General features: G+C 38.5%; 1 protein-coding gene across 4 annotated transcripts; it reads left to right on the forward strand.

Moving 5' to 3' along the window:
• The first annotated feature begins 2,588 nt into the window (after positions 1–2,588).
• dazap1 (DAZ associated protein 1) lies at positions 2,589–26,232 on the forward strand. 4 transcript variants are annotated; one of them, XM_061033882.1, is made up of 14 exons: positions 2,589–2,739; positions 3,937–3,977; positions 6,888–7,054; positions 7,613–7,678; positions 8,672–8,779; positions 9,016–9,064; positions 14,673–14,755; positions 17,867–18,014; positions 18,225–18,257; positions 19,244–19,393; positions 20,044–20,208; positions 23,639–23,731; positions 24,193–24,240; positions 25,359–26,232. In XM_061033882.1, exons 1-14 carry the CDS (start codon positions 2,708–2,710, stop codon positions 25,529–25,531), a joined length of 1,356 nt encoding a protein of 451 aa, XP_060889865.1. In that variant the 5' UTR covers positions 2,589–2,707; the 3' UTR covers positions 25,532–26,232. The 4 variants fall into 4 exon arrangements, with proteins under 4 accessions (XP_060889865.1, XP_060889867.1, XP_060889868.1 ...); XM_061033884.1 differs by having other exon boundaries at positions 8,675–8,779; XM_061033885.1 differs by lacking the exon at positions 23,639–23,731.
• The last annotated feature ends 93 nt before the right edge of the window (positions 26,233–26,325 follow it).

Consider the following 26,325-nt stretch of genomic DNA (forward strand, 5'->3'; position numbering starts at 1 on the left):
AACAGATGTAAACAGATGTAACCATAACTATGTGCAATAGTGACCAGATGTAAACAGAACTATGTGCAATAAACGAGAAATAAATCTATATATACAGAGCTATGTGCAAGTAGGCAAATACTAAATGATAAGTTATAAGGTGCATGGTGAATAATGGAACAACAGAACTAATATATACAATATAACTATAAAGGTAAAAATGAGATAAATAAAGTGACCGTAGTGCAATGATGGATAAGAAACATCAGGAATAAGTAACCAGAACTGTATGAATACTGATATAAAATGGATAGAATAAAGTGATGTAGTGCATGAGAGCAGATAAAGCAGAGGCAGTTAAGGTGCATAGATACTAAATGCAACATTTTAATTTCATTTCATTTCATGTTTGATTTATTTGCTCAATTCAGTGTATGGTTTCAACACCATAATACACAACAAAAAATATTTTCTCATAATGCTGAAACACTGTTCATGAGCAAACAGGAGCAGGAAGAAGAAAACTTATAATACCTGCCCCCCTTTCCTAATAACACAAGATTTTTTATTTGTATTTTATTTCACCTTTATTTAACCAGGAAAAAGTCTCACTGAGATTAAAAATCTCTTTTACAAGAGCGTCCTGGCCAAGACAAGACCTGGCAGCAGCACAATTACAGGGTTTCAGACATAAAACACTTAACAACAATGAACATAAATACAGGAATCACAAAAAGAACCAGTTCATCAGAATCTGTCATAAGTCATGAGCAACAAAGCAATCAAAAAGGGCAATACGAGTTAGCTAAAACATCTACAGTTAGATATTTCTGCCTCCAGATAATTAAGACGACCTTTAAAAACATTCAAGGAAACCAGCTCCCGAAGATTTAAAGTATCTTGCAACCGATTCCAAGAAGAGGGAGCAGCATACTGCCCTACAAAGACAAAAGACCTTAACTCGCCAGAGTGTAGAACTGAGAAAAATGACTTTAAAGTATATTTGTTGTCCAGCCAAATGAGTTGCAGGCAGAATATTGGAAATGTGGCAATTCTTTGTCTTTTTAATCAGGTTATTAATGTACATAAAAATCTTGAGGTCAAACATGACCTTTGACCCTTATTTGGAAGTTAAGGTACTCTGGTTGCATTGCCTGTACAATAATAAGAGGTCATGCCAAGGCAAAAGGCAGTAACTTCCATTTGTTAGCTCCCTTGGTTGCTGATCACTATATTAAATCAGTATATGATAATAATGATAACATGAAATCTAGTGATCATGGCACAATTAAGTGCCATATGATAGATATTAAAACAAAGGCATAACACCTTAACTCAGTTTGAGCGTTCTTTCAGCTGTAATACAAAGGCAAAGACCCTGATGAGTGAAGTTACTCTGCCTTGGTTTCTCGAGGGCTTTTGGAAGTTAAGGCAAATACAACCTACTATTTTCTCAAAAGAACAACACAATTGACTCAAGATATTTGTCCACATGATAAAGCACATCTGTAATGTTCCAAAAATGACAAAAACTCATTTTCGAAAAAAATTGAAGTTACTGCCTTTTGCCTTTGTAGGGCAGCATACTTGAACGCCCTTTTTCCTAATTCCTTTTCGATACTGTTTAACAGAATAAGATGGCTATAACCTGTTGTTTTCTCTTTCTTTCACAAAACAAAAAAATAGATCAAAAATATAGAAACAATCAAATACAATCAGTTAGATTAACTCAATACATTCATCATTTCCCAGAACCTTTTCTTTATACATTCTTTTAAATTTAATGATACTTGAGCAGCATTTTAAATGATTATTATTTATAATAAATATATTATTAATTTAACTCCATTTACTGAGACATAAAAAGACCCCTGGCTTTAAAGCATGTAGCTAGTAAAAAACACAATGTTAGCAATCTAAACACAATATAATATTAACTACAAAGTAATTAAGTAGTAAAAGATATCAAAAATAAGAATGTGAATATATACAACCAGGATTTAACTAAGCATTACTAGTCTTAAATAGGAAGATTAAATATGGAAGATTGAATGTAAATGTGCAAAAACAGAGTCGTAGATGGTTATAAATTAAATATGAAAGATTAAATGTAAATGTGCAAAAACAGAGTCGTAAATGGTTGTAAATTAAATGTGAAAGATTAAATGTAAATGTGCAAAAACAGAGTCGTAGATGGTTATAAATTAAATATGAAAGATTAAATGTAATGTAATTGATGTAATTCCTTTTCGATACTGTTTAACAGAATAAGATGGCTATAACCTGTTGTTTTCTCTTTCTTTCACAAAACAAAAAAATACAATCAGTTAGATTAACTCAATACACTCATAATTTCCCAGAACCTTTTATATATTTTCTTTATACATTCTTTTAAATTGAATGATACTTGAGCAGCATTTTAAATGATTATTATTTATAATAAATATATTATTAATTTAACTCCATTTACTGAGACATAAAAAAAAGACCCCTGGCTTTAAAGCATGTAGCTACCACCACTCTTGGAAAGATAAAAATAGTGAAGGCAGTGCAGGCTGGTTGGTTGTAATGTTCCTTTAAAGGCCGCTGCCCCCCTGCAGCGTCGTCATTGCGCAGAACAGTTTGAACCAAAAAGCGGAGTGACCTTCCTCCGCTCTCAGTCTGAGAGGGGCAGCACTGAAGCAAGAAGCCGGTCACAGCTCCTACAGCCCCCCATTTAGCCTCAGAAATGAACAACAACTTAGTCGGAGATGAAGTCGGGTAAGATCTATTTAACCCAAACATTCTGAAACCTGATGAAACTTTAAACTGTATTGTAAGTTGTAGTGAGCGCGCTGTCTTGTCAAGCTGTCATTTCACAGCTAACGTTAGCTCGTAAGCTAAGCTAGCTTTACTAACTAAGCGAGATCGCTAGCCTGAGGAAAAGACGGCCAAAAAAAAGTGAAAGTATTCATCGAAGTAGATTAGTTGTTGCTGTTATTTCTTCCGGAGAAATGTGCCACGTTTGTCCGGAGTGCTGACACACGGGTTGTCAAATGAATGATTTGAATATTGTTACTTATTTAACTGCTGTTCTCAGTTAGCTCGGAGTAACTCGGCTAGCTTAGCTCGCCCAGCGAAGCGAAAGTCTCCTCTCGCAGACTTCAGCAGAGCGAGGACATTTAGCGGGCACTGCTGGAGGATGGAGCATCCTCCTCTCCACTACTACTTCACTTTTTTTCCCCCCCGCACAGCCACCACATGCTGCCGGATGATACATTATAGAAGTCGTTATCTTTATTTGATTGTGCTTCTTTAATCACCGCTGAACTTCCAGTTTTAACAAACCCCGAGTTCAGCGCTCCGCCTGCGGGGAGCCGAGCTGCTCTCCTCCGCTCCCCCTCCGACAGGGGGGGTAGGGTACTCCGGGTGTCACCGGTGTAGGCTCAAGTCAGTGTTAATCAGCTGCTGTAGCTTTTTGGATTCGGCTTGTCAGCTCATCGGTGTGCTAGCTTGCTAAATGCCCTGGCTCTGTCCCGGGGTAACTTACGTGGCAGGAGGTTAATAAAAGCCTGTTATTGTCAAGGCCATTGAATTCAGTGATAGAGGAACAAAGTGAGACCTCCAGTCCAGAAGACTCAATCTAACATGACTCACACAAATGCAAGACAATTTTTTTTTTTATCTGAAGCTATGCGTATATTTCTCTGTAAGCTGCAGCAGCTTTGGTATTAGCGTTGCTTCATGTTGTGTAATATCTGTGTACTTGACTGTTTAGTCAGCTGTAGCCTTGTATCCCTTTGAAACTGTGCCTGCAATTTTCCCCACCAATACATTTTTTTTGTGTCTCTCTATGCATGTGGATAGGCAGACCTTTTCTGTCTGTCGTCCTGTCTTCAGTGTGTGTGACTTTTCTCATTTAATCTACCCCCCAAAGTGATTGTTGTATGACTGATTTCATGGTCATTTGCTTTTCAGGAAACTTTTCGTTGGCGGATTGGACTGGAGTACCACACAAGGTAAGTCACATGTTAAACTCATGAAGGCTCTGTTTCTTTACTCACAAAATTATTATTATTTTTTTATGAACAGAAATCTGTGTAGCACTGCTGCAGCGGCAGGGTTTTGCTTTCACACCACAGGATCTTGTTGAAAGTCTTGTTTGGAGTTTGAATTAAAAAAAAATGACTCTATAGATTTTCTGGTCACATTGAGCCATGACATATTCTTCACTGGGAAATATTTTCAAAACATCCAAGCATGTCCACTCTTAACTTAATATCACTTTTGATATCATTAAATTATGTTGGACATATCAGAATCAGCTTTATTGACCATGTATGATTAGACACACACAAGGAATTTGTCTTCAGTAACTGTGCTCTCAATGTACAAAAGAACAACATTAAATATAAACATAATATAAGCAAAAAAAGACTACTATATACAAGGCAGTGTTTCCCCTAGGTTTACAGCGTTGGGGTGGTGGGGACAAGCCGACACGACGACACGACGACACAAACACTTGAAGGAATCTTGGTGTTCATGTGTTACTTTTAATGACAGATGTCCTTTTCTGTCTGAAAGGTATCCTTAAATGACTTCTTTCCCTGATTTCCGACTATATCCACCATCCTACCCCTACAATAAATGCACAAAAAGCCCAAAAATAAATCTTTAAAATAAAAATAAAAACGGCGGGGAGGGGCCCCTAACACTAATGGTAGGGGAAACACTGCAAGGCTAAATAGGATAATAGCAGTGCAAAAATGCCTATATGCTATTATATAACAGATGATTAATTTACATGAGGTAGAGTTTTTAACATATCATACAATACTTAAAAATAGGCTGTGTGATAAGCTCGCTGACAATATAATAACAACATGGCTGTGACTGTTTATCAGATGGAGAAAGACTTGCTTCTTTATGTGTTATCTGTGATCAGATGTTGTCTGATGTATCTGCCTGTTTGTGCATATATGCTGTGTTTCATTAAGCTCTCTCACAGCAGTGTTATGACACCAGTAGATATTAATGCAATTTAGGTGCCTGGATTATTTTGTCAAATAGAAAAGAACTGTGTGGAATAACATGATTTTAACACTATGGTAAGGTACATCATTGTTTTATCACATATGGTTGTGTAAATAATTGTGTGTTGTATGGTAATATTGATGTATTGATAGAAGATTTAGTGCACAATATTAACACATCTGATACATAGTCATGTATAACAGATCAATTTAGTGGGTATTATATCAAATTGACAATAATAGAAACATGTCACAATGCTATAGCCCTGCAGAAAAGTGTTGGAGCTGTGCTGTGCATTTTCCAAGTATCTAGATTGCATTCATGCAAATGTCCCATGAAGTGTCTCTCAGAGAGTGTTGTAAGAGTCTGCTTGTGACCTCTGCTCAGCGTTATTGATGCAGTTTTCTTGTATTTGGAATGTGTCATTCTTATTTTTGCTACCCTCTTGTTTTTTTTTTTGCATTGTATTAGCAGATTCTAAATCTTTAATCTATCTTAATGAACATCCAAAAAGACAAGAAAATAAATATACTTAAAAGACGACTGTGTTGCTCATTTGTGGGGTGCAGCTGCATTCAGGAGCCACATTTGCCACTGTATGAGTTTTAATATGAAAAGGAAATAACGGAAACAAGTTCACCAGGACTAGAATATCCTCCTGCTTCCATTCATTTGCTGATAAGGTAGTCCTGATTAGCCGGACCTATCTCTGCGTTTTGTTTTAATGCTGTGCCAACGGCCACGTTTAGTCTTTGCATAAGTTTAATAGTCAAACATTATATCTGTATGCACCAACTAATCCCTTTTTTGGCTCTTATTCTGAAAAAAAAAATCCTATCAACTTTACATGGAAAAAGAAAATTTACATTCAATGATCATTCCCATTTACATGCAGCTTTAAATACTCTGATTAACCCGGCCTCCAAACTGTTGGCTTGTTTACAAGACACAGGGAGCTGAGGCCGTGTCTCACACACTGTGGTTAAAACCCTGAATGAGACAGGTACAGTATCCCTAATGTGCTTTACACATGCATAGAAAAACAAATTGTGACCAATACCAAATATCCAAAGTGAAATCAAATCCTTGATTAGGCTATTGGTGACATTCACCAGTAATGATTTAGGATCAGTTGAAAACAGGCAACAGTGGTGGGCTACATTATAAAGTCTACAGACTAAACCAGGTGTGTTTCTACAATATCCACTCATTCAGACCTGCTCAGAGATGGTTTAGTTCTTCCAAAGGCCTTTACTGCCTCTTGCTCGTTGTATAACACTGCACAAGGGTTTGCCTGTGTTAACAGCACTGTTAACATTAAGATCTGAACTACAACTCTATAACTCTGAGCTTGTTTCCGTGGCGATGCCTCAGGGCTTCCCAGCAATGAGAAAAGCAATTACGATAACTTGCTGCAAAGTGAGTCCTCATTTGTTCAAACTTGCACTCCCTGCTCCTGTGGGTGTGTGAAGGCGTTACAATAGTAGGGTGTATATTTGGTGCCGTGAAACATGACAGTGGGTCAGTGCTTTGTTAGCCATTTAGGAGTGTTACTGTACACCTTGAGTGGGACTGCACTGTTTAATTTAACTGTTTAATTATTTATACATTTATTTTAATTGGTACAATTACCAATAATCTGTTTAAAGCAAAATCAAGCTTCAGCAACTTAACTTAATACCTTTGAGAACTTAAAGACATTATCTAAGCATCATTTGTCATAATGAAAGAATGAGTTGAGTAAATAATGATGGTACCTTGTTTTGTTCTGGAGGGAAACAGGGCTGAGTTATACCTGGGATTATAATTTCACATTCACAGTATTGCTGCGTGTCTGTGTGCTCATTTTATGAAGCAACACTGTTATATTATTTCTTTGTTTCTCTTCTCAGAGACACTGAGAAACTACTTCTCACAGTATGGGGAAGTAGTAGATTGTGTCATCATGAAGGACAAAACTACAAATCAGTCGCGAGGCTTCGGCTTTGTCAAATTCAAAGACCCCAATTGTGTACGGACGGTGCTGGAGACAAAGCCGCACAATCTTGATGGAAGAAATGTGAGTATTTGAAATAAAAGAGCAGATTGTCAAATCAGCGCAGTAATCAGCCTGCGTTTTGTGTGAACAATGTGAAAACCTCATCTTGTGTTTCATCATACAAAGGACTCAGAAGTTGTTCAAGGAGAAGTACAGTCTGGCTTTTGGTTGTACCTGCCTGCAGACATTTGTAACGATGATGCAGATTTTTGGCATTTGTATGCCCATCAAGACTAACCTGTTCAAAGCCAAATGAGCTAAATTGGCAGTTAAAAACCGGGATTTCTGAGAGATGGCTGTTAATCTGGTTTTAACCTCTAATGCTTCCATACAATCAGTGTCCCGTGAATGACATGCTGCCTCCTTTTTTTTGTGTTAACTGAGGCTGAGAAGGGCATAACATTTTATTAGCCATACATTTAAATTAATGTGTGTCAGTACATATGTTTCTCAGTAGTGGGAGGTGAACCAATATACTGTAATAGATTCAGTGAAGAAGGACATTTGAAGGTGCCTTTAATTTGGGCCGAAAGTCAAACGTTCTCTCTCTCTCTCTCTCTCTCTCTTTATTGCTGTCAGATTGACCCGAAGCCTTGCACTCCCAGAGGAATGCAGCCTGAAAAGTCTCGAACCAAGGAGGGCTGGGTAAGAGGAATCTGATTTTTACTTGGGGAGGCCACGTTAGGATGTCAATGTCTCCATCCTCACTCAATGACTTTGACCTGAATCTCATTTTCAGATTTTTCATTTTCTCTCTTAAAGGATTGCTTTTTGCATCCTTCATACCTTTTGAGAATTCTTTAAATGAGTTTGGGGTTTTGATAAATCACAGAAGCATCTTCTTGTGACCAAGGGACTGCAGCAATAACTGTAGATATCTGGTTCAGCGTTCACTGGGCTGAATTGTTGACATGTTCAAGTTACAGTTTCCAAATGTAACAATTATATATCTTCGATAAAGCCATGCTAGATAATACATACACCTTTCAATTTGTTTTTAAATTTAGAACAGTTTTTGAATTTGGATCTTTAAAATATTTTTTCTTTGCCGAAATTTATTTTCTACAACTGCATTTCATAAAGCTAAGAAAAAATGAAAAGCCTTAGATTTGAGTAGAGTAAAGTAAAAGGGTAAAGTACAGGAAATTGCCATCCGCTGTAATTTCTATGAAAGACAGAAGTCTCTGCACCAACTTGGGTAATTTGTTACTCAATCAAAAATGCTATCAAGCCACTGCAGATCTATTAGTCATTTTGTTTATAATGCAAAGGCTTTGCTTATTGCTTTTGCTATGAAAATATGTTTATAAGTCTCGTATTTGGTTGAAGCATGGCTAAAGCAGAAGATGTAATCGTTAAAACTTACAGTTGTCTTAAGCAGCCTCTAGCCCCGACAGCGTGAGTGTAGTGCACAGCCATGAAGTGCTTTGTGGATGAGAGTAAGTGGAGTAAGCCGTGCTCTCTGATCTGTGGAGACTAGTGTTTGCATTGACATGACATGTTAAGAATTGTACCCCAGGGCAAGAGGAGAACCTAATTTTTCTGCACTGTCTGAATAGATGTTGGCTAACTGGCCTCCTCCAAGAGTGATCCTTCTATAATAGACATTGAAATCATACACTCCCTGTTTTCTTTCAGAAGGGCAGCAAAGCTGATAGCAATAAATCAAAGAAGATATTTGTAGGTGGAATCCCCCATAACTGCGGCGAGCCTGAACTCAGGGACTATTTCAATAGATTCGGAGTGGTGAGTATTGCAGAGCACATAACGCAAGTCAGTTCTTATTGTTATTTAGAATGCTTGAATGGATGTGACTTTGGACAGGGTCAATACTATAGTATGAAAATTTAAATTTTATTGGAATGCCTTTGGACAATTAATTATTATTTGATCAAATTGTGGTAGAATATTTAATTGGACAATGAAAGGACGCTGTCTGGTTTTCTAAATGGAGCCACTGTTTCCCTTTTGTCCCATTCAAGGTCACAGAGGTGGTAATGATCTATGATGCGGAGAAGCAGAGGCCCCGAGGTAAAAGCTGATCCCGTTTTTTCTCTCCCCTCTCCATACCTTACCATCTTAAATCTCATGACAAACTATTCTGGCCCAAAGAGAAAAAAACCCATTCAGATGGAGATATTCAATTTAATTACAACACTGTCACCCGTAGCGGGCACAACACACACCTTTAAAGCACAAAAGGATGTAAAATAAAACCTTAAACCAAGTCAGCACAGTGGAAATAAAATGTAAGAAATCACTGACTGTTTCTTAAGATGTAATGAAAAATGCTCTTCTGTGATATACATGAAACCAGGTAATTCAAATGGACATAGATAAACTTGCCCAATTGTAAAAGTCTTTAATATGATGCAGAACTAGAAATAATTTCCCCACCTTTTGTCACATGCTCAAATGTGATGATTGCTTCAGAAATGGCGGGCTGTGATGAGGACTGATGCAGTGTCCTTCATGACCTTGTGTAAGAACATAGGACTTTTCCACAGACACATTTCCACTCGGTCAAGTATATTATTTCTAGGAAAGAAGAGTTCTTCAGGCACTCCTAAGGAGAGCAAGGAAAGATTATATCTTAAAAGCCTTTAGACGAACATTGGTTAAGCCTTTGGCCGGCTTTAACCTCATTTGGTCCTAATCAGGGCAGATATAGAAAAACGGTCTCTGGGCTTACAATATGTCTTTCTTCTTAAGTTGATTATGATGAATACATTAAAAATTAGCTATCCCCACTAAAGCCGTTTTCACATATGCACGCCGGATAATATCTAGATTATTGCAGGAGGACCGCTCCGGAGATTCTCCCGACCTAGCCGTTCACATACGCTCCTCACAGCGGGGGACTTTCCCTGTCAGAGGGGAGGGGGGGCGGGGGATTTCTTGAGGTAAGACGTGATGTAAATAAACAACGCGGAAGTAGCGGCCGAAGCAACAGAGCCCGCTACACGACGTTATAATGAGAATGTTTGCCTTTATATCAATGCTATGTGTAGTCCAATGGAATGACAACATCCACAAAAGAGAGGAGAACAACATACTGACAAACAGAAAACATAATGCGTGCACTATTTTAATTACGTGCACGGAGATCGTAGTGGTCGCGTGCAGACACTTTAGGCCAGTGCTTCCCAAAGTGTGGGCTGCGGCCCCCTGGTGGACCGTGTGGGTACTACAGGTGGGCCGCAAACAGGCCTCCACCACGTATATATATAAAAAAGATATATATATCACAATATTCAGTGTTCGCCCCCCCCCCCCTTGATGGTCAAGTTCATGTTATTTTATTTTCTAGCCTATATAGCGCGAGATCACAACATAAGTCATTTAAGGATACCTTTCCTATAGAACCTTGTACTTGTATTAAACAAACTTACTAGCTGTATGTTATTTATCTTATTTATCATGGTCGCGCATTTACAATTCTCCTCTGCTCTGTGTCGCGCACGGCGGAGTTTCGCCCCGATGCGCACACACACACACGCACATGTACACACACAGACACACGAATCCAGAACGGTAAAGCCGTTTATATAACGAGGCATGAGTTTGAGGCTTGTGTGTGTGTGGTTGTGTCTCAAGGACGCACACGCAATAATAAAAAGTCTGTAAGAAGCATCAGAAAATACAGTAGTCTGCTTAGTTGTCTTCAGACTTTTCTGGGCATGTCTCTCTCTCTCTGCCGTTACTCAGGAGATGCGCTGTTAGCGTGCTGCATTCAGGGGAGCTCAGACAATGAGATACAGTCAGGTGCGCTCAGAAACGGGAGATGCAGGAACAAAAGCTAAGCTGGTCACCGTTACAAATTCAAATAATTGTTCATTTATTATATTGACTGCTGTTATTAAAAGAAACACATGAACACCATGATTCCCTTAAGTGTCTGTGGCAATGTCTGACTGACACACCCCAATACAATTTTGTATTTCAAAGTGGGCCGCGACAGTCCTAAGTTTGGGAAAGGCTGCTTTAGGCAGTCACTGTATATAAACATCACTCGGGTCCCAATGGCTCGAATTGAATTCTCCTGAGTATATGCTGCCGCGTTCAGACATCAGCTCACTCGGACTTTCTGCAGATAAAATACTAGGGGTCTTGCCGGAGAAACTCCGGGTAAAGTCTGCGCGAAAAATGCGGCTGTTTGCGTTCACACATAGCCTAAAGTCCCTCCGGGTAGCCAAATCTCCAGAGTTTTTCAGGAGATTTCCATATGTGTGAAAAGGGTTTAACTGTGCACAGAGGGGCCTACTTTAAGGTGTTAGCAACGTTAGCCTCCAAAGACGAGAAGAAGCTAAATACATTTCAGAAACTGTGATTACCAGGTTGTCCTCACAGTAGTCTCACTAATGATGATGCTTCATATTCTAAGGAGAGAGAGCTAGCTGTGTAAGGATAACCATGCTGAACCGGTTACCGATTTCAACGTTAAAGGTTCCGAGTTCGATGGACTTGATTCTGACAAGACTAGCATGAGCTTGCAGTTATCGATAGTTAGCTCACAAGAACAAAACAACAGCGTCCAAAATCGCATCAGCAATTTAGAGTTCTCCATCTCAGAAATCAAGACATGTGGACTTAATATGGAGGAAGAGAAACTTTCAAGAAGTTTGCTTCTTTACACTTTGTAGAAAAGTGTCACAAATACTTGAATGTCACTTGCAATTCATGTGTGATAATCAGAGAAATTAAGTGTTTTGATGATTTCATTCCTGTCATAGTAAAATTGGTTTGAATTTTTTCCTCTTGGGGAATCAGGTTCTTTGTTTTAAGTGTTAGCAGAGCTTTACAAAGCCCACAAAGAGAGATGTACAGAAGAGCTCAAATTTCAGTGACATTTTCCGATGTGGATATGTAAAAACAGCTTTAGTAACACAAAACATTTCTTCCCCCAAACTACCTTTCAAAGTGTGTATGTATGTGTGATAAAGACTTCACATAATATACATAATGACAGAATATTTTTCCGTACAGTAGGCCTGTTCTCTTGTCTATAGGAAAAGTAATGAAAACATGCACATGTTATTTTGAACTTTTGATTCAATTATCTTTTGTATCGGAGCAGATTTAATGAAATTATACCGAATTGAATCGTACTGAATCGTTCTATATTTTAATGAGTCATCTCTGAATCGGATCGTAGCTCTAGAGAATCTAATGGGATCGTAATCGTCTTGTGAAGTAGAGATGCACACCTTTAGAGAGAATCTCTGAGCCCCAAGAATCTTTGATCTACTACAAAGTAAAACTTACTACAGAGTTACAAAGCAAAGGAAGTCAGTAACTTTTAAAGATAGAAGGCAGGTTGCAGGGGGAAAGTAGGTGCTCCAAAAAATTCAGTACTTCATCACAACATGCAACTGGCACATTGAGCACAGTTCGAGTGTGTTTGTGGGGGGAGGGGGGTTGTCCTTTAAAGAGGCTGGTTGCAGTCACAGTGCTGAAGGTGAAAACTACATTGTTATCATAGGAACAATGGTGTCTGTTAAAACAGGGTTTAAAAAAAGCTTTCGCTTTGACAGAAATCTCAGACCTTTTCTTCGAGTAAAATTACAGATTAAATCCTCTTAATGATAAATGAGTCGTGAGTTACTGACACTTTTAGAATGGATGGCCTCACTGGGAATCAGACCCCACGCCACCAGCAGTGTTGGTGTCAGACTCTGCTCGCTGACTTACAGTCACAGCTGTTTCATCTGCATTTGTCCTACATAGCAGTGGTGCAGTGGCCTCTGACCTACAGCATGCATTCCTGCTCTTCTTCAAACCTCCCATTCATTCTCTGTTGGGAGAAACTCAGAATAGTTTGTCACTGGAATTTAACATGATGTACGTAGTGCACCAGTAACAACCATAACATAATCTTTTAATAGTATAAATAATGATTTTACTAAAACCATTAGCTTTTTAACACCGGATTAAGTTTTCTTTACATTGATTAAGTCTTAACCGATACTTGTTTCTTAATTGGTATAGTATGTGTTTTCCCATATGTAGAAAGTTAAGTATTTTTGTAAGTAAGCCCTTTCTATTTTTCTTTCTTCTGTCCCCCTTCTCCCTGTGAATGGTTTGAATGTGATTAACGGTGTCTCTTAAGATTTGTCTTTTCTCCTTTAGGTTACTGTGCATTCACTGGTAGCCCAGAGGTACAGGCCAAATGTAAAGGCACCAAATTATGTCATACTTGGTTCAAATGGGGCGTATACAAAGTTGCATCAAAGTTGGCTGAATGTTTGCATATTATTATTATTATAATAAGGCAGAGTGAAAGAGATTATTTTATTGTTTTCCTGGAAGAAAAAAGAAAATGCTGGTGAAAATCATGAAATAGTTTATTCAGAAAGTTTGCACTAGCTTTCCATTAGAATAGTTGAAAGGTCAAAATATTTTGCTCAATAAAGAGCAAAATAATTAGAATAAAGAAAACAAAATTAAAGTTTTTACCACAAAGTACCTTAAACAGTATGTAACTCAGCAAATTGTATCAACCATTTCTCAGCTCTATCCTTATTATAATTTGTCCACAACCTTTTGGTTCTTATCAGAAGTTCAAGTTCTTTAAATGTTCTTTTGAAGCGTTACTAAGACATGCCAGCTTAACCAGGATATGTCAAACTGTTTTATGTGTCAACTTGAATTTAAATTTAGATACAGGACGGGTCATTGACAGATGTTATTAATAGCGATAGATCATGAAGCTTGGGAATGCTTGGCAGGGTACTAGAGGTCTCTAAAAATCTTGGTTGTCTCTTAGGATGGTTAATTGGATTCAGGTTAGGTCCCAAGGTAGAGCTGTGTGCACAACCCAGATCTGCCAATGCGTAATGTGAATCAGATTGGAAGTAGATCACAGCAGCACAGCACTCACTCTGAAAAGTTCTGCTACAGATTGTCAAATAAAAAGTTGAATGAGCAGGTGGCGTGATAAAGTTTTTTTTGTTGATGACCTTTGTATATCTCCCATGAAAACTCTTGATTAAAATCAGCAGTTCCCACTTTAAGAAAAAAAGATGTGGCCTATATCTTTGTGTTACCTTTGTGAGCAATATTTTAATTGTCCATTTAGGCTTATCCTGGCTGACTCAAAAGTAAAATACTGAATTTGGGAAAGCTTGGAGAAAGCTTTAGGCATTCTACAGTTTGTGTTTTTCCATATTTTTGTGATGCATTAACAATGGCTGCTGCGAGTGTGAGCTCCACAGCGAAATACCAAGGGACAGATCAAGGTGGGGTTTGGATGAAACGGCATAAAGTAACAAAATGTTGGTTTGATTGGCATATAAGATTGAGAGTGGGTGGAGGATGCACTTAATTGAACTTTTCATTGTGACATTTCACATGAAATCAAATGCTGCACTCATCAGTCGTCATGTTTAGCAGTTAAGCAGTCCTGTGTTGTTATCTTCACTAAATTTTTCACTGCACAGTAAAGAAAAAAGTTTCCTTCAATCCCTCAGGCTTTAGTCTTGGATTTGTGTTGTTCTCCGAGTCTGCGACATCATCCGAACCCCAGGAGCCTCTTGCTCAGTCTTGACGGATCCTCACTCTGCTGAAGCCCAATACTGTTCTTCATCTTGTGTTGTCACAACCCCCCTGCTACCTTGATTCACTCTTGGTCGTTGGCTAGGTTTTGGATTTATTACTTTCGAGGCCGAACAATCAGTGGACCAGGCTGTCAACATGCATTTTCACGACATCATGGGCAAAAAAGTGTGTAGTTGTAGTTTTATTTTACCCTTAAGACCGAACAGAGGCTTGGGTGACAAAATGAGAGATGTACTATGATGCTGCTTTAAAAGGACATTAGCATCATATAACAGAATGGTAACCTCTTTAAATGATCAGGCCACTAAGTTAATGTCTTGATGTTTGCCAATAATGCATTATGCTCTCAACCAATACAACCCTTATACTTACAGCATGTCAAAGGTCCAGAGGCTTAATGATCCTTCATGTATGCTGTTATAATACAGTTTCTATTGTCACCCAAGGCTTTGTTTACACTGACCACTCCTTTAGGATGTCTAATCTACATTTGATTGCTAATTTGAAACCTACATGGTTTGATCTGTCTTTAGTAAATTTAAAGATATTAAAGCCAAAAAAGACATTAAGACTAATAACTGTAAATGATTCCACAGACTATAAATCACCTAAAGGATTGGTCCAATCAGTTCTGTTTCTTTTGTTTTCTGATATTTTGTTGGCAGGTCACTTACATGTCAACATGTTTTTTTTTTCTTTTTGAAAACTTAAAAGAAAAAGCTCAAGTCAGTGACCTCAGTTGAAGAATCTCCATACTGTGTCTGTCAGCTCTCTAAAGAACAAATGGCAGTTCTCTCTGAAACGCTGCTCAGGATGAGACATGAGTCTCACAATAATATTTGCATGTCACTTGTAGTGTTTGTTTTTACTCAGTGGGTGTACCAGATGGCTGGAGTTTACTGTGCAAAGACACTTCAGATAGTGTCAGGTAATCTATCCATCCGGGAAATAAATAATTATTTCACTATAGTGTTATATTTAAGCACAATTCCTTACCCTCTGGCATGCAATCTATTGTTCTGTTGTATTTGGAAGTCTCCCACCACCTGGTACATTCAGCAGAGTAAAACAAACCACTGAAATATCTGTAGTAAATTAAAGTACTACTTGATAAACATCTGGCTAGGATCGGTCCTGACACTTGGATTTAAAAGGCTCTATTAAAGCTCTCATTCACTAACAACCTCCCTTTTCCCCAAAAGACACTTTGTAATTAGCAGCTCTTAAATCTCTGCAGAGATACAAGAAGAGAGACAGTCTCTTTTCTGCCCTCAATGAAGACAGAAATTATTTGTTTGTATAAGAAAATAATCAAAGTCAAACACAGCTTCTTAATATTTATCCGGTAGTGTCATAAAAAATCATCAAGTGTCTTCTCTTTCTGCTATTCTTCAGACTTACATTTCATATTACAATATTTAGAGGTCAGTCTGCAATGCTTGACATGTTTGATATTTGTTCAAAGCTTTTGAACATTTATTGACGCTGTTAAAGCAGCTTCAGCTTTGTAAAGTCCGGAAAATGTAAATACTTTTTTTTAGCTTTTTCTTTTGCTATGGGAGAGTAGGAGATACAGTAAATAATGTAGAAGTACTTTTGGGATGACATGCAACAAAAGTCTTTGGCTGCAGTTGAACCAGGGACGTGGAGGGCAACTCCGTAAACTACCTGACCTCAGAGCGATTATTTTGTTTATTGTAAAGCATTGATAAATTGCGTGATGCTTTTTAACTATTTTTAATTCATTTTTTTCCCAAGAGAAGAAGCTACCAGATTTGCTACATTTTGTAATATCAATCTATTATAAGAAGTAAATGCAAGATATTGTACTGAATATCACTGATTGATACATAAACAAGATGATCTTAATCCCAGTTCTGGGTAATTCATTACACCCAACCTGTGTACTCTCAGGTGGTAGCTGCCCCCCTTGACTCTGCCCTGGTTTCAAGCAGGAATGAAGACTCAACTTAATCCATTGTTCTTGACTTGACATTACCTTACCTGGGACTTGAGGGAGACTGGGAGATATGTGTTACAAAATTAGAAATTGGAGCACATCAAACTGTGCAACAAATCCCAGTTCTGCTGTTGGGGACTGTACAGGAGTCATGGTATCCATCACTCGTAGCTGTGATGCCCACGGGAGAAGGTACTCAGATAGCTGCCGGTGGCGGTGGGGCCACTGCCGGAAACATGTGCATGTAATTAGGTCGACAGAGAAGGAAGAGGGGAGGCTGGGGAAGGTGGCAACACCTTAAAGCGGGAAGAAATTTGCGATTCGTTTTCCTCCTGCAAGGTGACCCTAATAACTCAACCCCTCAGTCTATTTCTGGTGGCTCCCCCTTAGTCTCAACCTGTTTCTTTGCTCTGGTTAACTGCTGATAGCTTTGCCTAGTTGCAGGAAGTATTATTTTTGGGGTGGTACATTAAATGAGACTTTATGTCATCCACCGCTGTAACGCTTTATCACCTTTGTTTAAAAGTTCATTCATGGATAAAGTCTCTGATTGATACTGAAAGTAAATATTACCCAAACAAAAATAAAGATAAGCTTTATTTTTATGATAGAAATATCACCCCAAAAAACTACAGATCTCTATTCTTTTTGGGTTGCAGTGATTTCACGTTGTATTCTGAGATCGAAGTGTTTGAGTCTCGTGTACTCAGTTGAAAATATTTTCTCACCTTTGACACAGTATGAAGATTCAATGAAAAATTGACTGAAAAGACTGTTTATGTTTAATATCTGCATGCCTATCGTTTATATTGTGTTACAACTAAGATACAAATTGATCTCTACATCCATTCCCCCTAAAACTTAGTTAACATTAAAATGAAATGAGATTCTTAAAAGCGTTAGCTGGATAAAGGTAAGTCATGAACTTCAATTAGATGACTTAATTATAAATGTGGCATTTTATTAAAGAAAAACAATAACACTATGTTTCTCAGGTACATCACAAGAGACTCTTACCTGGAGTCGATGCATTTACAAACAAAATGTAATGTCCTTTCAGTATTAATTAGTTTACTGTGAAATTCCGACTTGGCAATCAGTACCTGACACACATAGTTGTACAGCTACAAAGTTAACATTTAGATAACATTTAACAACAACCCCTCATTATTCGAATACAAATAAAATGAAAGATTTCAAAATGGCCCAACATGTTGAGATTAAATTATAAGTTTTAGGACAGGTCTGTCTAGGTGAGGGATTTCATGGACAGTATACAGGTGTTGCCAAATGTGTCCTCCTTGTCCTTTGTCCAGGTGGAAGTGAAGAAGGCTGAACCTCGTGACAGCAAAGCTCCTGGCCAGCTCTGCCCTGGCCAGTGGGCACCCAGGGGCATCTTGAGTGCAGCTAATGGTTGGACAGCACAGCCTGCCCAGGGCTGGCAACAGGCTTACGGGCCACAGGGTGAGTGGGAACGAGTCCCAGTGCCGAGTGAGAGAGGCTCACTGTTCAGAGAGAAACCTAGCGACTGTTTAAATGTGTTAAACCTGCTGCTTCTTCATTAGCCTCCAGCATGTGGGTCAGTTTCAATGTTAAACAGGATTCTGTAGACATTTTATATTTTAGCTGACTGTTATGTCCTCAGTCTAATGTTTTTTTTTTCTGTTCCTGAAGGAGTGTGGGTGTCGACAACTGGCCAACCCATAGGTAGGTGTTTCATCTCCTCTTGACAACACACAGAAAATATCCTTTCTTTTCATTTAGTGAGTTCTGTTTCTGTAAGTTACATTACTGAATGGATCAATTACAGATATTTTTTGTGTATTTTCTGTGTGATCGTTTGCTTTTCTTGAAGCTCTTGTGTCACAGAAATGGGCTTGCACTCAGTGCGGCCAATAGGCTGATGACAGTTAACAGCAAGTGTTATCACTGATTCATAATGGCTGAGGCGGCTGATAATTTGCTGCTTGGGACAGATGGCAGCCTTGAATAGATTCCAGCCTCCTCCTGCTATTGGTCAGGCTTGGTTTCATATCACCACCTCCGGGTCAACCTGCATAGCTCACTGCAGTGTCAGCCCTTCAGTTTCATTCAACTTCAGTTTGTGTTCTGCAAAGCCAAATATTTCATATTAATCAATTATTAATCAACAAATTCAATTTTTTGTCTGTTAAAGTTGATGCAGATAGAAAAGTCTGGGCCAACATTCAAATCTTTTCTTTATTAGTATTTTTTCTGTTTTAATAAAAGGTATTCTATGTTACATTTACTCATTTTAACGCTTCAGAACTTTTGAAGCTATGTCATAGTTTTTTAGGTTTGTACTTACTTCATTCAGATGTTTCCAATAATGCTCAAACTGAGTGATTCGTGATGCGTCTGTTAGTAAGGAAGGAAGTAGACAAGCTTCTTGTTGTCTAGTTGTGCTTATAGATATTTGATTAGAATGAAATTGATTTGTATAAATAAACACGACTAAATGTAAAACCTTGATCCATACTTATCTGTTAACATGATTTTAGCTGGAGTCAGGACAAACAGATTTACATAGTTCAATAAGCAGCTCTCATATTTCACAATGTAATCAAAGTACTTCAGAGTCCTAGCAGCAAATATTATTAAACTAATGTAAGACATACACATATGTAAAGTAAAACCATTTCTATACAAACTTCTGTTCTGTGTTGGAGCAGGTGGGTACGGACCTCCATTGTCCGTGAGTCGAGGAACCCCCACACAACCTCCATCACCTTTCAACGCATTCCTGGTCACGACCCCGGCGGGCAGCTTCGCTGCACCTCAGGGCTACCCTCAGCAGGGCTACAGCACAGCACCTCAGTTCGGTCAGTTACTCAGATACCCTCACTGCTTACACTTACACAGGTATTAACAGGTAACCTAGCATATATGCTAACACTGTGAGTTATGTGGAAACGTTTCTGTGGATGTCTTTCGATTTTCAGATAAAGATAACAGTCAGCTGTGTTGAAATGTCATTTTTTTTTGGTTTCCTTCTTCAGAGTGCAATAGCCTCATGCTAACATGAAAAGGTCCTCAAGTGGTGAAAATATCCTCAAGGCAGAATATGTTTTCATGCTAAACTGGTAATTTATATTCTGCTTATAAAACACATGTTAGGGCTGTTGTTGTGGTCAGGGAGGAACTTCTCATCAGAGATGGACAGCATGAGTGCAGATACTCTTTTCACTAGAAGAGAGGTCCTTATTTGCTCTGAAAGCACAGTTGATATTCTAAAGACACGCACATGTAAAATGTGTTTGTTTCAGCAACAATTTAGAACAGATTTAATAGAAAGTTGATTTTTGCTGTTGTATTTTTTTGTATGATGTGTGATTTAATTTTTTGTGTGACTGTGAACATTGAAGAAGAACACTGAGGCTTTGTACTGCATAATGTTACATCTATGACAAAGAAACGCTTGGAAATTATTTACAGTAAAGGTCATTGAAATGATCTTGTTACTCTCCAACAGGTTACAGTTTTGGCACACCCCAAGCAGACCAGTATGCTCCACAGGTTCCTCCTCCTCCCACCACTCCAGGAACTGCACCTCTGGGCTTTGCCCCCGCCACTACACCAACTCAGGACTTGAGCAAAGCTCCCACTGGGCAGCCTGACTTCCCTTATAGCCAGTATGGTAAGACAAACATTGTGCATCTAGTTTGTGCATCTAGCAGTTTGCTGCCCTTTTCTCTCCCATTTAATTTTGATTCACGCCTTGGTCCTGCCCATCTCCCTGGATATTTTATGGATGCATACAAAGCTCATTAAAGTGCACATCTCCAGCCCTTCCACAAGCAGGAGCTTGGTACCATTAAGCTTGAACAGCTACACATGCATACATGCTTCTTGCAAACATAAACCCCTATGGCCCTTGCCCTGAAGATGCTGCTCAGGTGTCACCATATCCAGGAGTCTTCAGCAGTCATTTCTGTCTGTTCCAGCTGGGCTGTGGATTGGTAAAAAGATTGGTAGGTTTAAATTAGATCATCCTGCCTTGCAATGTTTTCTTTTTTGCTTTGCATTTTTTTATTTTTAAGGGGGTTCAACCTTTTCCTGACTGACTGTACAAGACATGAAAGATAGAGTCAGTAGCAATGTTTGTTGCAGCTTGTTAACACATTATCAACCTGGGCCCCTCCTCCTGGGCTCATCGCCACTAGAAGCACACACTCACTGCAGGGTTAGCATGTATGTCGTTTACTGCTTGTACTTACACTGCAACCTACCTGAAAATATTACATCAGTTGTTATGGCAAAGCCAATAATTAAAAAAGCTAGCACAAGCTAACTGCCAGTGTTTTGCACCTGCCTGTCCAACAGAAAGCAGTCCAACTCTGAGTACTTGGGTGAAAGCCAACCCAAGGTTCGCCCTAGTTTTGGAACAAGCTTTATCTGTGTGGCATTTCTTTGCCGCTACGTCTGCGTCCGTAATATTTCGGAATTTCTTCCAATCCTTGATTTGTATCAACTCCCAAACTCACCTACACACTGTCATTGGCTGGGGGAAACACATCCGCTCCCCACCCAGAAACGTCCCTAGTCTACAAAAATATCACAATATAGGACAGGATCACTGCAGACACAGTCACCGCCACACATGTATAGAGGTCCATAAGTCATATAGGGAAGCATTAGGTTGTATAAGTATATTCATTTTTTGGGAAAAAGCTACTGACTCTATCTTTAAACTTAGTTCAAGAATTCCTGCCCTTTTTGATTACTGCCTCTTCCACCTCCTCCTCTTCCTCCCTGTTGATGAATTTGGTGGCTTCTTTCCCCGGTCTTGACACGATCGGCACAGAAGAGAACCAGCATGACCATAGAAATCTTATTTCTGGAATTAGGCATGTCCAACTGCCAAGTTAACTCACAAAAATGTTCAATATGTCGCATCAATGCTGCAGGGCTTTGCATGTGTGTCTACAAAATGTGAACCTGCCCTGTGGATACACTCAGGTATTAGATAGAGGCAAGGCATTGTTAAGTGCCTGTAGGTTTTACCTTCTGATGGATACCATTGTGGTCTTTGAGCTTGATTGCTAGTAGAGATTAATAATGCCTTATGACAGTATTCAGCGAGAATACATTTGTCCTTCTGGATCTTTTACTGGCTGGTTCATTCTTGGCTAGCATGAATGGCTTCAAAATAAGATATTTCATTAAGCCTCTGTTGTTAGAAAATAATGTGCTTTATTCATTTCTGTAATTTAAAACATTTAGAGAGTAGATTCTCTTTTGATATATTGTAAACGCATGCTGGATTTAGAGTTTAAGATCATGCTGAGAACAGAAACAGAGGCTGAAGCTTTTCATCTGTAAACCAAAATGAAGCCTGAGATACTGTGAGAACTAACCAGCCTCCGTGGAAATATAACAAGCTTGGTCTTCATTCAACATTCACTCATTCTGTTACACATACAAGCACACAGTCAGATAAGAGTCAGATGTTCATTCAGAAGCTACATTTAGTTTTTGCTGGCTCCTTTTTTCCCTCTGACTTGGCTTACAGCTGCTTCACACTGCTGGGTCCACATTGAAAGCAACCATGTGATTGCTGTCAGTCATGACAGGCACCCATCTTGTTCAGTGTTTCCTGCTTGTGCTTATCTTCCATCCAGCTTTTTTTTTTCATTTAGTTGGCTGCCTGTCTAGGAACTGAGTCCGGTAACCAAACTCTTTAGTAACAGCACAGTCTCAGGGTTTTTGTAAAATTAGCAGGACATTTGGTTTTGTGGACAGAAACGTACAAACTCTAACACTAAAATAAGTCAGAGTATGTAAGTAAGTAAGTGGTTGAGGTTCGACAAAGAAAGAAAGTTTGGATTATTTGGAGTTTAGGAAATGTAGAACCAGAAACAATAATCTGTTTTTAAGCAAACCATACATTCGTTGGTATAATATGAAACATTAAACTAACTTAAAGATATTCTGAAAAGTTTTTGACTCTTATGTCAAAATTAACTCTTGGTGCGTCAAAGAAGATTAAGAATATATTTCTTATATATTATATATAAGATATATATTATATAATATTTCTTTAGATCAGCTAATTAACTCTGGGAAACTAAACTCTGTCCCTCACGTAATGCTAATGTCCTTGAATGACCTGACACTGAAGAGGTCTGTTGTGCCTCGACTTATTTACACAAACAACATCAAGTATTTACAATAGTCAGTGCTTCCAACAGCCCCGCACAACACTAGTGGCATTTTAAACAAAGATAAATCAACTTTCGATTTCAAGTTAGATATTCTAAAATAAATGGAGACCATCAGTGGCATCAATGATGAGAAGGCTACAAATCTTTGTCCTTCTTTGGAAAATGTCACACAAGGATGATGGAAAAAAAATCAAATCAGTATCAGCTTGGCCCAAAACAATTGCCATTCTTAATATGATCCTAAATATAATCTATATTATCCTAAATACAATCTATATTATCCTCAATACAATCTCATATTATCATCTAAATGTCTTTAAAATGGCACTTATACATCTTTCAATCACTTAGCCTTACATCTATTTAATTACTTATCTATTTTAAAGTCTTTTTACGTTTATACTTTTTACTTAAAAACAATCAAATAATCTTAGATAAGGTTGTCAGAAATCATAAAATCATTAATTACAAAATGAATCAATAAACAACTATGTTAAATATCTCACCAGATGTTCACATCTTTAAACCTTATATTGTCCCCACTCACTGCTGGGGTTTTCGTAGTTCCTGTTTCTAGTGGCTTCCTTCTTATAATATTTGCTTGTCAATGAAAATGTATCTCACGTTACCTACGTCTAAGAATATCATGCACATTTCACAAAATTTCATGAGACCAGGCTGGCATGGTTTAAAGTCTAGCAACAGGTAGCTTACACACTCACAATACATTTTGTTTTGACTTCCAGATGAAGCTGAGCAGAGATGACTCTCCAAGCGTAGTGCAGACGCAGTAAATAAGAATAAATGTACAGCTCTGTTAGCTCAGTAAGGGGGGAACATTGTAAAGTAGTCGGCCAGCAGTATCTGGGTTCAGTCAACCTGGTCTCCTCATCTCCCTGATAGGCTTGGGTAACTACCCTCAGGACCCCTCTGCCTACGGACCAACGCGTCCTTCTCACAGTTATGGTCAGGATGAGCAGGGAGGATATAGTGCAGGTAGGTGCCAGCATCGTCTTCTACAAACACAAAAGCAGAATTTGTTCAGTACTGTAGTGTTTATAGAGCTGCAACCCGGTTCTTTTCCCCCTTTTGTTTGCTCCGTCTATCATATTTTGCATGTACATTTTGCATGTACATACAAATTACTGCCTGTACTCTTGCATAGTAAAACACAGCCATTGACAGTCTCACAGCTGAGTGGATCTGAAAGAAATTAACATTGAAATTTGGCTCTTAGAGCTCTTAGCAAGCCAACCCCCTCAGAGGCTGTAGATTTACTATACCAAGACTAACCATGTCCTCCTTTTTTGTCCTCTCTCTCTCTCTGTCCGCATCGCTTTGCTGATGATAAAAGGATGATCTAATTGTCAGAAAATGTGTTCATGGTTCAGTAGTCTCTATGCATCAGCAGTCCATTCACCCGTTGTTTTTCCCCATTTACTGTCTCCACATTATAGCTGAAGGGATGAGAAAGGAAAGAAGATTTAAAGGAAGACACGATGCCAGTAAATGTCCAATTTCTCTCAGATTCTTCTGTCTGCAGGTCCTGTTGGGACCACTCCCTGTTCTTAAGAAGTTTTCTTGTTTCCTGTTAGTGGAACCCCCGAAAGAAATGTGTTGTTTTTTTCTAACTTTGCCTCCTCCTTTCTTTCTTTCTTTCTTTGTAAATGTTGTCTGTCCATAACAGTTAGGTTGCCCTATCCAGGGTTTTGGTTTCGAAAACCAGTTCTAACTGGATGTAACCAGGGCAGGAAAATAACCAAACACCAATATGTTATTTATTTTTAAATCTAAAATGCTCTGAATTCTGAATTTTAGGTTCCACCAGCCATTTTCGGCAAATTAGTTTCCTTTCCTGGGTGTCACTTTAGCTCCTGTGTCTGTTTGCTGGGAGACAGTGCCATCCAGTGTCTGAATAGAAGAACAGTGTGTGTTGCACTGATGATCAAGAAGATCTAGAGATTATTTTCCTCAATGAAGCCTGCTTGGATTGATTCTAAAATTCACACATAATTGTCATTCATGTCTCTAAAGGCTAGTACAAAATACATTTCAACATTGAATGGCTCATTGAAGGAATACAGAATTTAAATTGAGAGGAAAGATCCACCATTGAACCTCAAAATTCTGTTTTAGAAACAATTGAATTGTACACTTGAATTCTTGGCCCATTTATTTTGTTGTGTCACAATTTATCTATGTATACGCTTCTGTTTTACAGCTCAGGGTCCTTAATAGAGAAAAACAGTGAGATGTGTTTGATGATCTTCCAATCATCAAGTTAACTACTGATCATTTCAGCAGGTTATAAAATAGAAAGTTGGACAAAAAGGAGATTGGAAAAATAAATAAAAAAACACATGATTATCATTTGGAAGGGACTTTCAAATATTTCGATCGTTATATTCACTGACAATAACAATGTTTTCACAAAAATTACAATTTGAATATATTGTATGGTGTAGGGCTTATTTGGTGGATATTTCCTTTACATTAAAATTTTGTAAATCTTGAACCATTTAACTTTTTAAGCAGTAAGGCCTCTCCTTGATCAACATCTGATGACCCTGAAATCAAATCCTCTCTTCTCTCCCTGCACTCTCCTCTCTGTCGTCCCTCTCAGGGTACGGGCAGGAACTGACAGCCTTTGGCCACAGCTTCGCTGACCCCAGCCAGCCGACGGCTTCGTATGGGGCGCCGACAGCACAGCCCGCCACCGCCCCTCAGCCTGCCGCAAATGCATTTGGCAGAGGACAGAACCACAACGTACAGGGCTTCCACCCATATCGACGCTGACCACCACCTCTGGGCAGGGCTGCTATGTAAAGTTCAAAAACGGAAACAAAAAAAAAGAAGTCAGGGAAAATGTGTGTTCTAGCTAAAAGCAAAACTGGAGTTCTGTATTGTTCTATGGGAATGTTGAATGCACAGTTTGTGGAAAAAGAAACGTTTGTGAAAGCAGGGATTCCAGGAAATTCAAAAGGGGTGAAAAGAAACCCAGGTTTTTTTTGCATAACTTAAGGAACATTCAGCAGAAAGAAGCTTTTATCCCCCACCCCCCACCCCATGTTTTATAGTAGAACTAAACTACTTTGCAATAATTTTGATTGTCTGGTCAAACACTAGCACAGAGACTATATGTAAAGAGACTTGCATATAAATATGTATATTTATGGTGGACACAAATGAAAACAGGGTCTCAAGTTTCCTCAGCTTTAAATTCTAGGGAAAATGTTTTTATTTTTCATTTGGTGAATTTTGTTTACTTTCTGAGCCTTTAAAGTTTGTTTAAAATGGAGATTATGAATATATATATTATACACGAACTGTGCAATTTTTTAAAAAGAGAATTTTGTACTATAAATGTACACTTTGCTTGTTTTTTTATTTAAAGATGTAGACTTCCCTCAGGTGGCTCTTTTGGGTGCATTTTTTTGCACTTGCGCAAAAAGAAAAAAAAAGGACAAATTATTACAAAAATAAATGTTTTAAGGATACACCGTTTGTCCCAGGTGTTTGTGTTTGTGGATGTTGTTGCTTCTCTTATTTTGTTGAAGAGACCCACAGAGAAGCTGAAAAACCAAGTGGAG

The sequence above is a fragment of the Labrus mixtus genome, chromosome 3 (genome assembly GCF_963584025.1).
Source record: "Labrus mixtus chromosome 3, fLabMix1.1, whole genome shotgun sequence".
Taxonomy (NCBI): domain Eukaryota; kingdom Metazoa; phylum Chordata; class Actinopteri; order Labriformes; family Labridae; genus Labrus; species Labrus mixtus.